The following is a 12269-nucleotide window of genomic DNA, read 5'->3' on the forward strand; positions in this document are numbered from 1 at the left end:
GTGCCAGGTCTGGAGATGTCGGTGCCGTCTCCGCGCTCCCGGCGGCGGAGCGTAAACTGTTTTGTCTCCTCACAGGAAACGACTAAAAGGACAAAAATGTCCAGGTAAGTCACCGGGAAATGCATAATTTGCGATCTTCTTTTAGATCAAAAAGTGGCCTGGGTATTAAAGCGTAACCTTAGAAGTATTTACTAAGTTTTAGCCTTATTTAAAAAGTTAGAAAGTCGATGTTTCTAATTGTGAAACACCGAGAGTAGAAAAGTTTTATTGGGATTTGATTATTAACTGAGAATCAGAGTAGAGGTGTGTCTTCATTGATCTCTTGTTCAAGAAAAGACGATAAGAGCATGAATATGAAAAGGGAACCCAAACTCACATTTGCAGTGGTGATGTTTAATTGCGTTGCTCTTCTCGGCTGTTCTAATGAAGGCCTTGTAGTGTGTGTGTGTGTGTGTGTGTGTGTGTGTGTGTCAGTTTAGATTTATGTTTAGATGGACTATATGTAGTATTCATAATATTATCACCAGTTCCAGTAACTTTTTAACTTAGGTGTTTAAGTTTTGTTGCTCTTCTTTTTTCCTCTTCGGAAGCCCCGAACAGTTTCCCTTAAAGAGTTACAGCTTGTGCAGTTTTAAAGTACTGACTGAGACATGATTATTCCTCATTACCGAAATGCTGTATTACCCGTGGAAGCTCTTTACTCACACTCTAAACTGGCTCTGTACTTACAATTTTACTTAAGAGGGGGAAAAAATGGCATGGTATTTTTTATTGACTTTTTATAGAGGGCTACTTTGAGTACAGTTTTTGCTTTTAAGCATATTTACGGTTTTTGCCTGACTTTTGAGATCTAATTAGTTACTGTAGCTGTCAGAAATTTTCACTGAAGTGTAATGAAAAGCTGTGCTGCTGCTCCTATTAACACAGACTGCACTAAGGAATGTGGGAGCGACTCTGTAGAGATTTTCCATGCCCCAAAATACCTCAAATCAATCTGTTTACCTCTGTTTCTCTTTTAGCAGAAGGCTTTACTGATTTTTCAGAAACCACTGGCCTGCGAAAAGACAAAGAGTCAGAAAAGCTCTCAGGCAGGAGAAAGCCCTGTATGATACGGTGAGTGTAACACAAATTAATCTGATTAGAGAATTACAGCATTCCATGGCACACACTCACAATCATCCAGGCAAATATGCAGGTTTACAATGTTGTAATGTTGAAAGTTCAGCTGCCCTGCCTAATAAGCTGTGCTTGTAACCATTTACAAAACCAAATCATTGCTTTTTAAGCCACCTCACAAATAACAAATCAGTTGTGCCGCACCTAGAGACCTGCATTATTATCCAGTGACAGCTGCGCTACAGAGAGTTTGCACACATAATAGTTACCAGGTATGGCAGGGGAAGTTAATGAGTGACTAGACTGGGCAGAGGGTGTATACTTTACAATCTGATAGGCTAAATGCCATCTATATTAAACTGTGGATGATCCAAAAATACGTCGGTAAGTAGAGGTCAGGAGATTTTCACTTTTGTTTAGACTGTGAGCTTAGCGACATGTCTGCATGTATATTAGTTACACTATTAATCAAAATGAGTCTTAACAGGCTTTTTCCACGAAGGAACTTTTAAGCTGTTGACTTTGTGATTTGCTACTGAAGATGTTTACCCAGTCTTGGAATAAGACTATGTAAATTGAACAGTCTGTTCCCATTACAAATACTGTTTGAAGTGCAAAACAAAGGGGCAAGTGCACTTAGTATGCTTAGATAAGGTTCTCTTTTATGTGTGTATTATAGGTGTACCTAGTTTAGAAAGAGACAAAACATTTATTGTATTCTCCTCTCTGGCATGCCTAAATTGTACTGCAACAAAAATTTGTGAGAGAAATATCCAGAAGTGTTGTGATAATGTCTCTCCTCTGTGTTTTCATTCAATCAAACTAAACCTACCAATTATTCTTTCCACAACAGATGAGCGCCCATCTGTAATTGAGCTTTGGCACTTTTCCCCCTCGACGAGTTGCCATCTACAGGAGCTGTGGGAGCCAGAGTCGCCATGGAGACAGTGGTGATTGTGGCAATCGGGGTACTGGCCACCATATTCCTGGCGTCCTTCGTTGCCCTGGTGGTGGTGTGCAGACACCGCTACTGCCACCCGCACGACTTGCTACACCACTTCGACTCAAAGTCAGTGAATCAGCACAAAGCCTCTAAATCTATGAGACATGAGTTTCTTCCAGTTGAATTCAGGGTCACAAAACTTTTACCACAATTTTTTGAAGCAAGAGAAATATCCGTACTGTAATTTTCCACAGACTTGATCTGGCATTTTTGTTATATACATAGAACAGTAATAAAATAAAAAAACATCCGGTTTTATTAATTTAGAAGTGCACCCTATTTTTTCACTTTGTCTTGGGACTTACCAACATTTGGCAAGGCTTGGAAATACTGGGTTGGACCCCATTTACTTTTACAACTACCTGAATTTTTTGTGTTACTTTTTTCCAACTAGTTGCTGGAAACATTACTAAGAGATCTTTCTCCATACTGACATCATAGCATTGCACATTTCCTGCAGATTTGTCAGCTGCACATAGATGATGCAAATCTCCCATTCCCTTAGTGTTATTCTGCTGGAAGTAATCAGTAGATGGGTACACTGTGGTCATAAAGGGAGGGAGATGGTCTGGAAGACTGTGCGGTTTAAATAACTCTCAGTTCATACCAAGTGGCCCAAAATGTGCCTAAATAAATACCCAACACTCCCTTACATCACTAACCAGAAATGTTTATACAAAGCAGAATAGATCCATGCTTTCTTGGTTTACTCCAAATTTTGACCCTACCATCTGAATGGCACAATGGAAATTGAGACAGACAGTTTTGGTGAGCTTGTGACAATCATAGCCTCAGTTTCCTGTTCTTTGTTGATAGAATGGTACCCAATGTGGTCTTCTGCTGCTGTAGCCCATATGTTGAGTGCATACCACGATTGTAACAAGTAGTTAACTGGGTTACTGTTGCCTTCTTGTCAGCTTAAAACAGTCTGGCTAGTCTCCTCTGACTTCTGGTAGCAACAATGTATTTTCTTCCAGAGAATACTTGCATATTTTCCCTTTTTTTTAAAAAAAAATTTGAACTGTTCTTAGTAAACCCTAAAGATGGTAGTGTGAGAAAGTGCCGGTAGAACAGTGGTTTCTAAAGTACTTGGACCAGCCAGCCTGGAATCAACAACTATTCCATGTTCATTATCACTCAAAGCACCTTTCTTCCCCATTCTGGTCTTCGGTTTGAACTTCATCAGGTCGTCTTGATCATGTTTAAATGCAGTGACGGGTGCAATGCAATCATGTGATTGGCTGATTAGATATCTGGATTAACAAGCAGTTGAAGATGTTTATCTAATAAAGTGTGTGGTAAGTGTAAATCAGGCCTTTCATCATAATAATCTAGGCATATAGGAATATAATTTGGCCTTAACAAATGAATTTAATATGATTTAAATTAATAACAGTCCATCACCATTTAATCAGATTAAATCTGATTTACAGAGTAGAATACCTCCTTTTAAGGGACATGGTTTGTGTCTGTTCAGCATTTAGTCATTTGGTTTTTAAAAAGTTCTTATTTCTTAAAAAGTGTTTTGATATATTGCAACACATATATGTAAATACTAAATAATCCCCAATCTGCAGTTACTCTCTGCTGTAATGAGTCTTTATTCAGCTTCCTCTTACTTCTGTTGTTTCACAGACCCACAGTGGATCTGATTGGAGCCATGGAGACTCAGAGCGAACCTTCTGAGCTGGAGCTGGATGATGTAGTCATCACTAACCCTCACATTGAAGCAATCTTAGAGAATGAGGACTGGATAGAGGATGCCTCGTATGTCTTACACGTGTCATTGTAGAACTATAGAAGTTTACAGCTTTTATGCATGTACTGTTTTCTGTCAGGGATTGCAAATAATTTCTTGAGTTTTCTTTTCTCCAACAGTGGTTTGGTGTCTCACTGTATCTCTATCCTGAAGGTAACAGAAATATTTAACTTACTGATTTAGCTCTAACTTTAATTTATATGTCTGTTTAGATTAAGTAGGCATATCAAAGTCTTGAAGGGTTTTCTGACTTTAGAATGTCTCGGTTGTCAGCTCCCGTTCGTTTAAGTCACAAAAGCAACTTGTCTACTAAGCATCAAAGTTAAAGTTAAATATTGAGATTTAATGACATTTATGTAATTTTCTAATTGCTAGATGTTATTAACTTGGCTAACTGCTGCTGTTACAATTACTTCCACATATAGATATGCCACACTTTGACTGAAAAGCTGGTTGCGATGACGATGGGCTCAGGGGCAAAAGTTAAAGCACCAGCCAGCCTGAGTGATATTATCACTGTGGCTAAGCGGATCAGCCCAAGGTAACGTGATACACTCCTTATAACTTTATCTTGTAACTAAGATGGACTGACCATCTTTTATCGTTGTCCGTCTCACAGGGTGGATGACGTAGTCAGATCTATGTACCCTCCTCTGGATCCAATCCTCTTGGATGCCAGGTAATTTGATCTGTTTTTCCAGAGAGGTGTGACTTCGATAGCCTAATGCAAAAGACTTTCAGCTTCAGTGATTAGTTAGGTGCCTGAAGAAGCCAGGAGGGAGCAACAACATGACTTGATTTATCTGTAATAATTTTGGAGATGGCCAAATGGATGATAGAGGTTGGGATAAAAATGCTTTTCTTCCTTCAGCAGCTCACTGATTTGAATATGATTGTTTTATTCATTCTCAGGGCCACCGCTCTCCTCCTTTCTGTCAGCCACCTGGTCCTGGTCACCCGCAACGCCTGTCACATGTCCGGCAGTTTAGACTGGATCGACCAGTCACTCCATGCGGCTGAAGATCACATGGTGGTTTTGCGAGAAGCAGCACTAGCTTCTGAACCAGAACGATGCATACCTGTAGCTGATGCTCAGAGAGAACAGGCCATCTAAAGCAAACCACCTGGTTCGTCTGAAGAGTCAAAAAGGCACACTACCCAGACTCATTATTCATTCCAGATAAAAGGTTGTGATCATAGATGCAAGGACCATGAAATATTTTTAAAGTAACTTTACTACACCTACACACCTACCCTACTACACCTGCATAGTGATATTTTCAAAGTAGATCTCTCAGGCTGACACACATACATTTTTATGTAACCCTACAGCAGATATTTTTACAGCAGAATGTCTTTTGAAATGTCTTTGAGTGTGCCATCACTGAGCGGTAGGCCTAAATCCAGCCTAACTAGGCCTGCATAGTCACATGATGGCTTAGTCAGCTAATCCATTTTGAGGAAAATAATACCCATTAGCCAGTGAACCCACACTGGGTGAATTGAAGACTAACCCGAGATGGTTCCAATTTTGTAGGTCAGCTAGTCGTGGACGTTTTTTTTTTTTTTTTTTTTAAATCCCTCAGATACTCTTATGCTGTTAAAAATCACCCAACTGTGAATTTTCTAAGATCAGCAGCAAAGGATTTAGATATTATTACCACAGAAAAAGATTCTTCTAGTTGTGTTTCTTCCTCTTGAAAGTTTCTAGCCACACTGGCAAATATTAATATTAATTCAGATATTGCAATGCTGGTCTTACAATTAAGCTCTCAGTAGTTTGTTTGGCAAAAAAGAAACGTGTACAGACAGATTGTAGAAGACCCCAAACAATGTTTTAATTCTTTGACTTATTCTTGAGAGATTCCTCAACAACTTACCATGAAAGTTGGTATAAGATGATTATCAAACACAGGCCAAGAATGGCTGATTTAAAGCCAGCCCACTATTGCGGACTGCTCGTCTATTATACATATATTAGCAAATCTTGCATAGGACATGATGTTTAAGGTTGTTGTTACAGTTGCTGCACATGTGCACATCACTTTGCATTGTTCAGTGTCTTACTCAATCTTGTCGGTAGTCATTTAGGAACCTTATTTTCTGTGACAGTTGTTCTCCAGACGTAGAGCCATATTGTAAAATATAAATTACTCTAGATGGGAAAACTTAGCCTAATTAACAAAGATTAGCATGCTATTATTAGCATGCTACCATTTTCTCTCCAGTGACTCTGGACTTCGTGATTGCTAGACAGTAAGTCAAGAAATCCTGACAACAAAATGAAAAAAGTGTTTCGAACGCAGCCACATTATGCTAAATATTAGCATGCTAGCATTGTCAATGTGATCATGTTAACAAAATACTAGGGGTTCTTTTTGTTTGCTACTCTTGTTTCTGTTTTGTTTTAGGGTCTTTTTGGGGGGGGGGGTATGTCAGAGATGGACAATGAACCAACCTGAGAGTGATATCTTAAAAACAAATAACAAAAAATTGCTGTAGAATCCAGCTGTAGCATCCCTTTCTATGTGTATACTACAAAAAAAGAGAAAAAACCCACAAACATTAAAGTAGACTGACACATTCACATCAAAATTTGTTAAGCAATACATGTGTTACATAGATTGTTTTTCCTTTAATAAATAATGGGCTTCCATGCATCATTGAGAGATACAGTATGTCTTTGTGTACTGCTGTGTTATGAGGGTGTTTGGAACAGTGTGTTGATTGAGGTGAAACTGAATTAGCGTGTTGCTTTGAGCTAAAGGGACGTTATTGGAGCATGTCTACCTGTGCCTTCATGCATAGCTAATAGTGAATCCCCAAGGAGCCTTAATAAGGCATCGCTCCCAGCCACAATGAGCACATTGGCCACAGCTACAATACACATGGCACAAAGCTTTGTGCACACAAGGCTTCCAGACAAATGAACACATCAGTGTGACACGATTGTAAAGTACACGTCACAGATTACAATGCCATGTACTCTTATTTTAAGGTTCTTGCGGCAATCGTTAAGCAGGGAAGAAGAATCAAAATTGAGGAGAAACTGCAGCTCAGAACATTTTGGTGGAAAGATATTGATCAAGGAGGAAACATTTAGGAAGTGGTTAGCCTTTTTTTGTCTGTTTACATTGTTTATTAGCATTAATCTTTTTGTAAGCACTCCTATGTTTTCTTTCCAATGTTTGTTACTGATGTCTTTATTTTACTCCCATATAACCTTTTTTATTATCTTTCACTGATTTGCACAGACAGTAAAAAAGTTTGTTTATTTTCTCTCAACCATTTGGTAGCTTTAAAGAATGTCCAATAAAAAGTCCACACACTAATTTGACATAAATAAAAGTGATCTCTTTGTAGTTGTATTATGCTGTGAGCAATTCTTTGTGTGGAAACATGGTTCTTATGTCCCCCCCCATGCCATTTTCCTTTCGCAGCAGACAAGGAAGTCTCTGCTGTCACAGCATCAGTCAGCCTCCAGTTTATTTCATTGTCTAACAAAACAGCCCTTTGCTCTTCTTCAGATCAATTTGCTTCCAGCTTGGGAGGGAGGCATATTCATCTCTCTTCATTTCCAAAATAGTCTGAAACATAATTGAAGTAATTTATTTATGGAGGAGACAAAGTAGAAATCAATTTTTAAATCCAATACAAATGTAAACATTAAAGTTGCGGCAAAACTTCCGCTCTATATTTATCATTAGCTTATAAACATGAGAGCATCTTCAGCATTTTCATTTGGAAAATCTGGTGAAGGCTGAAGCCTGCTGGTCAGGGGACATCACTGCAAGATGGTGACATCATCCATCAGTTTACCTGAAAGTCCTCATTGGACAGGTAGACCTCCAGGCGCTGGGGGTCCACTCCTTCAGGAAGGGGGCTCCGCAGCAGCTCCTCCAGAGGATACTGGGTCTTCATGAGCTGGGCCAGGGTGTCCTGCACCAAGGTCAGCTTCGCTCGCCCTGTATCACCCTGAGTCACACCCAAGGAGAGAGACATGGCAAAAAAATAGACATTAAATGTGTATTCTGTAAAGTTCCACAATGCTTGAAGATGTATTTAAGCCATTTGTTACCTCAGTTACTGACAAATAATTTTTTGCCAAATACCAGTGGGTTTTTTTTTTTGTGTTGCCACATTTGACCTGTGACTGACACGTGGTGCCCTTTCTTAACTAATGACCACACTGAGGGGACTCATGATGGTGGGGCTGACCACTTTCAGATATGAGAGGTTCTCCACAGGTGAGGTTTAAAGTTTTGAACCATGTGCAAAAAAATGTAAAAAAAAATATTAGTCACCGAGATCCCCTTAAAAAAATTGTTTCCTTTTTAAAATTCACAGAGAAACAACAACAAAAAATTAACCTTGATTCTTGTGTGTGGCCTTAAAGTTTTAAAACCACAGATATCACTTCTGCAACTTTAATCTTAATTTTTCTTATATAAATGAGGTTTAAGGAACAATTAGACCCTCACTTCCTTAGTGTTATAGTCATTTTGAGACCTGTGATGTAAGGACAAGGCAATAAAATAAGAGTGAAAGAAGGAAAGCTTTGCAGGTTATTCAGCAATGAATCTTTTTTATCCCCAGGCATCAACATGAATTATGAATTTATCCAACCTCTGTATCATTTGTGATGAGCATAATTAAATCTAAAGTACCAAACACACATAGTGTTGTGATCTTGGTTGGAAAAGGTGCTGCTCATTGGCTAACTTATCTTAGATGCTACAAGGTCGCCTTCTTCTATGACACAGTTAAAGTTTGCACATGAGCCCTAAAAAGGAATGCTTTTTAATGTAATGTTAATGTTTAATGTTAAAGTGGGAAGAAATATTGATTAGACGAGATTCAGAGGTTGTTAAAATTAAACCAAATTATAACATTTGAGCTCATTTCTGGATAAACATGTTCATACCTGTGCATGAGGTTCAAGGCTTTTCTCCCAGCGCGGGAAGACATTAGTGAAGGTGAGAGGCTCAGCCCCCTCGAGGATGAGATACGCATGTGGCGGCCTTCTCTGGTTTATTTCTGGGATACAGAATAAACAATACATTTTAAAACTTATCAAGTTCTGTATGAAACCAACTCCTCTCCCTCAGTTCTTACTACCTTTGCAGTACTGCAGCGCTGTCTGCATGGCACACTTCCTCTCATGATGCCAGAGTTTCCAGGCTGAGGAGCTCTCAGTCTGCTCAGGCTGACCTCTCTGCCACAAGTAGACCTCCAGACGGTTGTCAAGAAGGAACAAAGCTGGCACGCAGACAACAAAGAGGGAAATTGGGCAATAAAGTGGAATTACATTAGACTGATGTTTTTGGCAGGGGGGAGGATAGATGAAGTTAAACAATAGATGAGTGTATAGGGAAGCAATTTTCTGTTACTTTTTAAATGTGTTTATTTTGCAGATAAAATGACAGAGGTGAGAAACTGAAAAGCAGAGTTGAATATAAGATGAATTTAGTTTGTTTTGTGTCTGTTTTCACCTGGTTGTGGTACACTGTATAGGCTCTCCTGGACAAAAGGCATTGCCATCACAAGCCCCGGCATCTGCATCGGACTCTGCAGCTCCTCGGCCTGGAAACTCCCAGAAGAGGCACTCAGGTGGAAGAGGCGAGGCGTGAAGTTATACTTTCCTGGATCTGCCATTACAAAAGAGTTGTTTCTTATGATTTGAAGGCTTACAGTCCACAGCAAAGCACAGTGTGTGTTGCGTTGCACCTTGCAGCATGCAGTCATAGGCCTTCCTGTCCTTTTGTCCCAGTGCTGTCCAGAAGTCTTCTGGCTCTGAACCTTCCTGTACTATCTGCACCTTTACAGGGCTGCTTTTGCTTAAACCCACCTCTGATGGACAGCTAAAACACACAAACAAACAAAAAATAAAAGTACATTCAAGCTAAAAAAAAAAAAAAAAAATTGATACTGAGAACTTTTAAAAAGCGCAATAAGAACATGTGACTCACATTTTAGTGAGGACCTCCACCACCCTCTTGCCGACTTCCTTTGTGCTGCTGTGAGCCTTACAACCAATCCAGAGATAGAGCACTCCCTGCTGGCCATTTAGCAGGACAACACAGCCTCTCGACCTCAGACCCGCACAGCAGCAGTCCACCTCTAACAGAAAACCCTCTTCTGGGAGCTCCCCTCGCACACAAAACAGACGCCAGCTTTCTGTGTTTTGATAATCACAACATTCAAACAAAGAAGAGAAGGAAAATGGACTGAAAACCAAGCTGATTTTACTCCACCTGTGTTGATGGAAGCTTCCTCTTGCTTTCCTTTGTGAATGACCAAGCCTCCCTTGAAAAGCTGCAGGAAACAGGGGGGCTCTTTTCCCTGAGGCACAACCACCTTACAAAACACACCACACAAAAGATGGTAAACAGCTGCATGCACTTATGTCTGCTGGAAATATCATCAATAGTACTGGCTTCTCAAACTCTGTCCTGTGTTCCTCTTACTCTTGTAATATTATTTTTTTAAGAAGGATTTGTTGGTGTTGTGAAGAAGAAAAAGATGCAAGAATGTGTTCTAATTGCATTTCATATGTCCTTTGTGAGCTTTTGCAGCTTTTTCATACTTCAGTTGTTTTACGGGATCTGGATTTTTGTGCTTTTAAGGTTTCGATGCCTTTCAGGGCCAACGGCACTACAACAGACTGGCACTATAATACTGCTCGTCCCAGAGTTCGAACACTAGTGGCTATTAAAGGAACCTCATAATAAATTCACCACCGATGTATCATAAGATAAGATCATAAGATGGCGCCGGTGAGGTCAGCTGCCGTCACGACTGCTCCGACCACTTTTTCTTTGTCTTTGCTTTTTAAGTTAGTTTTCAGCGTTTCTAAATCGGCAAAATCATCACCATTGGGTACATTAGGTATGACAGTGACACTCTTGTTTCTATTGGTATACAATGTACTCACAATTCGAAGTTTTTAACTCTGGATCCGAGCTGGCCGAGTGAGATCTCGAGGGAGAACAAAGGGAAGCGGCGGCGGCCTAAAGGGGAGCGAGCCGGCGTCAGGAACAGGCTGAGAGCTCGTGCACACCGCACACCTCTGCCTAGCATCCTGCTCGCCAACGTCCAGTCACTGGAGAACAAGCTTGACGACCTCAGGGCCAGGATAAAGTTCCAGAGAGACATTCGGGACTGCAATCTCCTCTGCTTCACCGAGACATGGCTGAACCCAGCGGTGCCGGACCACGCCATCCAGCCGGCCGAGTTCTTCTCGGTTCACCGCATGGACAGGACACGGGACTCGGGGAAGTCAAGGGGAGGCGGCGTGTGTTTAATGGTGAACAACAACTGGTGCAACAGTGCGAACGTTGTTCCTCTCACACGCTCCTGCACACCAAATCTGGAACTACTGTCCATCATGTGTCGTCCTTTTTATCTACCTCGGGAATTTACATCGGTCATTGTAAGTGCCGTTTATATTCCACCACAAGCGGACACGGTCACCGCCTTATGCGAGCTGCATGAGGCACTCACACAGCACCAGACACAACACCGGGACGCTGCGCTTATTGTGACGGGGGACTTTAATAGCGCCAACCTCAAACGCGCAGCGCCGAACTTTTATCAACACATCACCTGCCCCACCAGGGGTGAAAGGACACTGGACCACTGCTACACTACGGTCAAGGACGGCTACAAGGCACAATCCCGCCCCCCGTTTGGCAAATCTGATCACGCCGCCATCTTCCTCATGCCAAAATACAAACAAAGGCTAAAACAGGAAGTTCCGGTTCAGAGGAAGGTCGCGCGCTGGACGGATCAATCGGTGGCCACGTTACAGGACGCACTCGATGACGCAGACTGGGGCATGTTCAGAAACAGCTCCGACGATGACGTCAACGTGTTTACGGAAGCGGTTGTGGGATTCATCGGGAAACTAGCGGATTATACCGTGGAGACAAAGACTATCACAACGTTTCCCAACCAGAAGCCGTGGGTGGATAAAACCATCCGCAACGCTCTGAGATCCCGCACCGCTGCCTACAACACGGGACTCATGACGGGGGACATGGACCCGTACAAAGCCGCGTCATATAACGTGCGGAGGGCGGTGAAAGAGGCGAAGCAGCGCTACGGGAGGAAACTAGAGTCACAACTCCAACAGAGTGACTCTAGGAGCCTGTGGCGGGGACTAAGGACAATAACGGACTATAAAGCACCAACAACCGGTATGACGAACGCGGCCGTGACTCTGGCAGACGAGCTGAACACTTTCTATGCTCGCTTCGAGGCTGCAGCTAAGGTCTCCAACAATGCTAGTGTTAGCGGCGCTAACGGCTGCAGACAGGAAGATACTGCCAGCACCGGAAACGTGCTCGTCATCTCCGAGCATGAAGTAAGGAGAGCCTTCAAGAGAGTGAA

At 41.6% G+C, this 12269-nt stretch overlaps 2 protein-coding genes across 14 annotated transcripts in view; one reads left to right on the plus strand and one right to left on the minus strand.

Moving 5' to 3' along the window:
* On the plus strand, positions 1-7240 carry tmem98 (transmembrane protein 98). Of its 2 annotated transcripts, none has more exons than XM_026164273.1 (8): positions 1-104; positions 1020-1113; positions 1970-2185; positions 3755-3886; positions 3998-4031; positions 4304-4419; positions 4498-4557; positions 4791-7240. In XM_026164273.1, exons 3-8 carry the CDS (start codon positions 2055-2057, stop codon positions 4990-4992), a joined length of 675 nt encoding a protein of 224 aa, XP_026020058.1. In that variant the 5' UTR covers positions 1-104; positions 1020-1113; positions 1970-2054; the 3' UTR covers positions 4993-7240. The 2 variants fall into 2 exon arrangements, with proteins under 2 accessions (XP_026020058.1, XP_026020059.1); XM_026164274.1 differs by having other exon boundaries at positions 1023-1113.
* Positions 6490-12269, minus strand: part of svilc (supervillin c) — a 25072-nt gene continuing 19292 nt past the window's right edge. For all 12 annotated transcript variants that reach the window (XM_026164267.1, XM_026164271.1, XM_026164270.1 and 9 more), the window contains 8 exons: positions 10133-10235; positions 9848-10055; positions 9606-9739; positions 9371-9526; positions 8997-9137; positions 8803-8915; positions 7698-7853; positions 6490-7465 (listed from right to left, as the gene is read on the minus strand). In XM_026164267.1, coding sequence (XP_026020052.1) covers positions 7376-7465; positions 7698-7853; positions 8803-8915; positions 8997-9137; positions 9371-9526; positions 9606-9739; positions 9848-10055; positions 10133-10235 — 1101 coding nt within the window. In that variant the 3' untranslated portion in view covers positions 6490-7375. The remainder of the gene's footprint in view (positions 7466-7697; positions 7854-8802; positions 8916-8996; positions 9138-9370; positions 9527-9605; positions 9740-9847; positions 10056-10132; positions 10236-12269) is intronic.

The sequence above is a fragment of the Astatotilapia calliptera genome, chromosome 4 (assembly GCF_900246225.1).
Source record: "Astatotilapia calliptera chromosome 4, fAstCal1.2, whole genome shotgun sequence".
NCBI lineage: Eukaryota > Metazoa > Chordata > Actinopteri > Cichliformes > Cichlidae > Astatotilapia > Astatotilapia calliptera.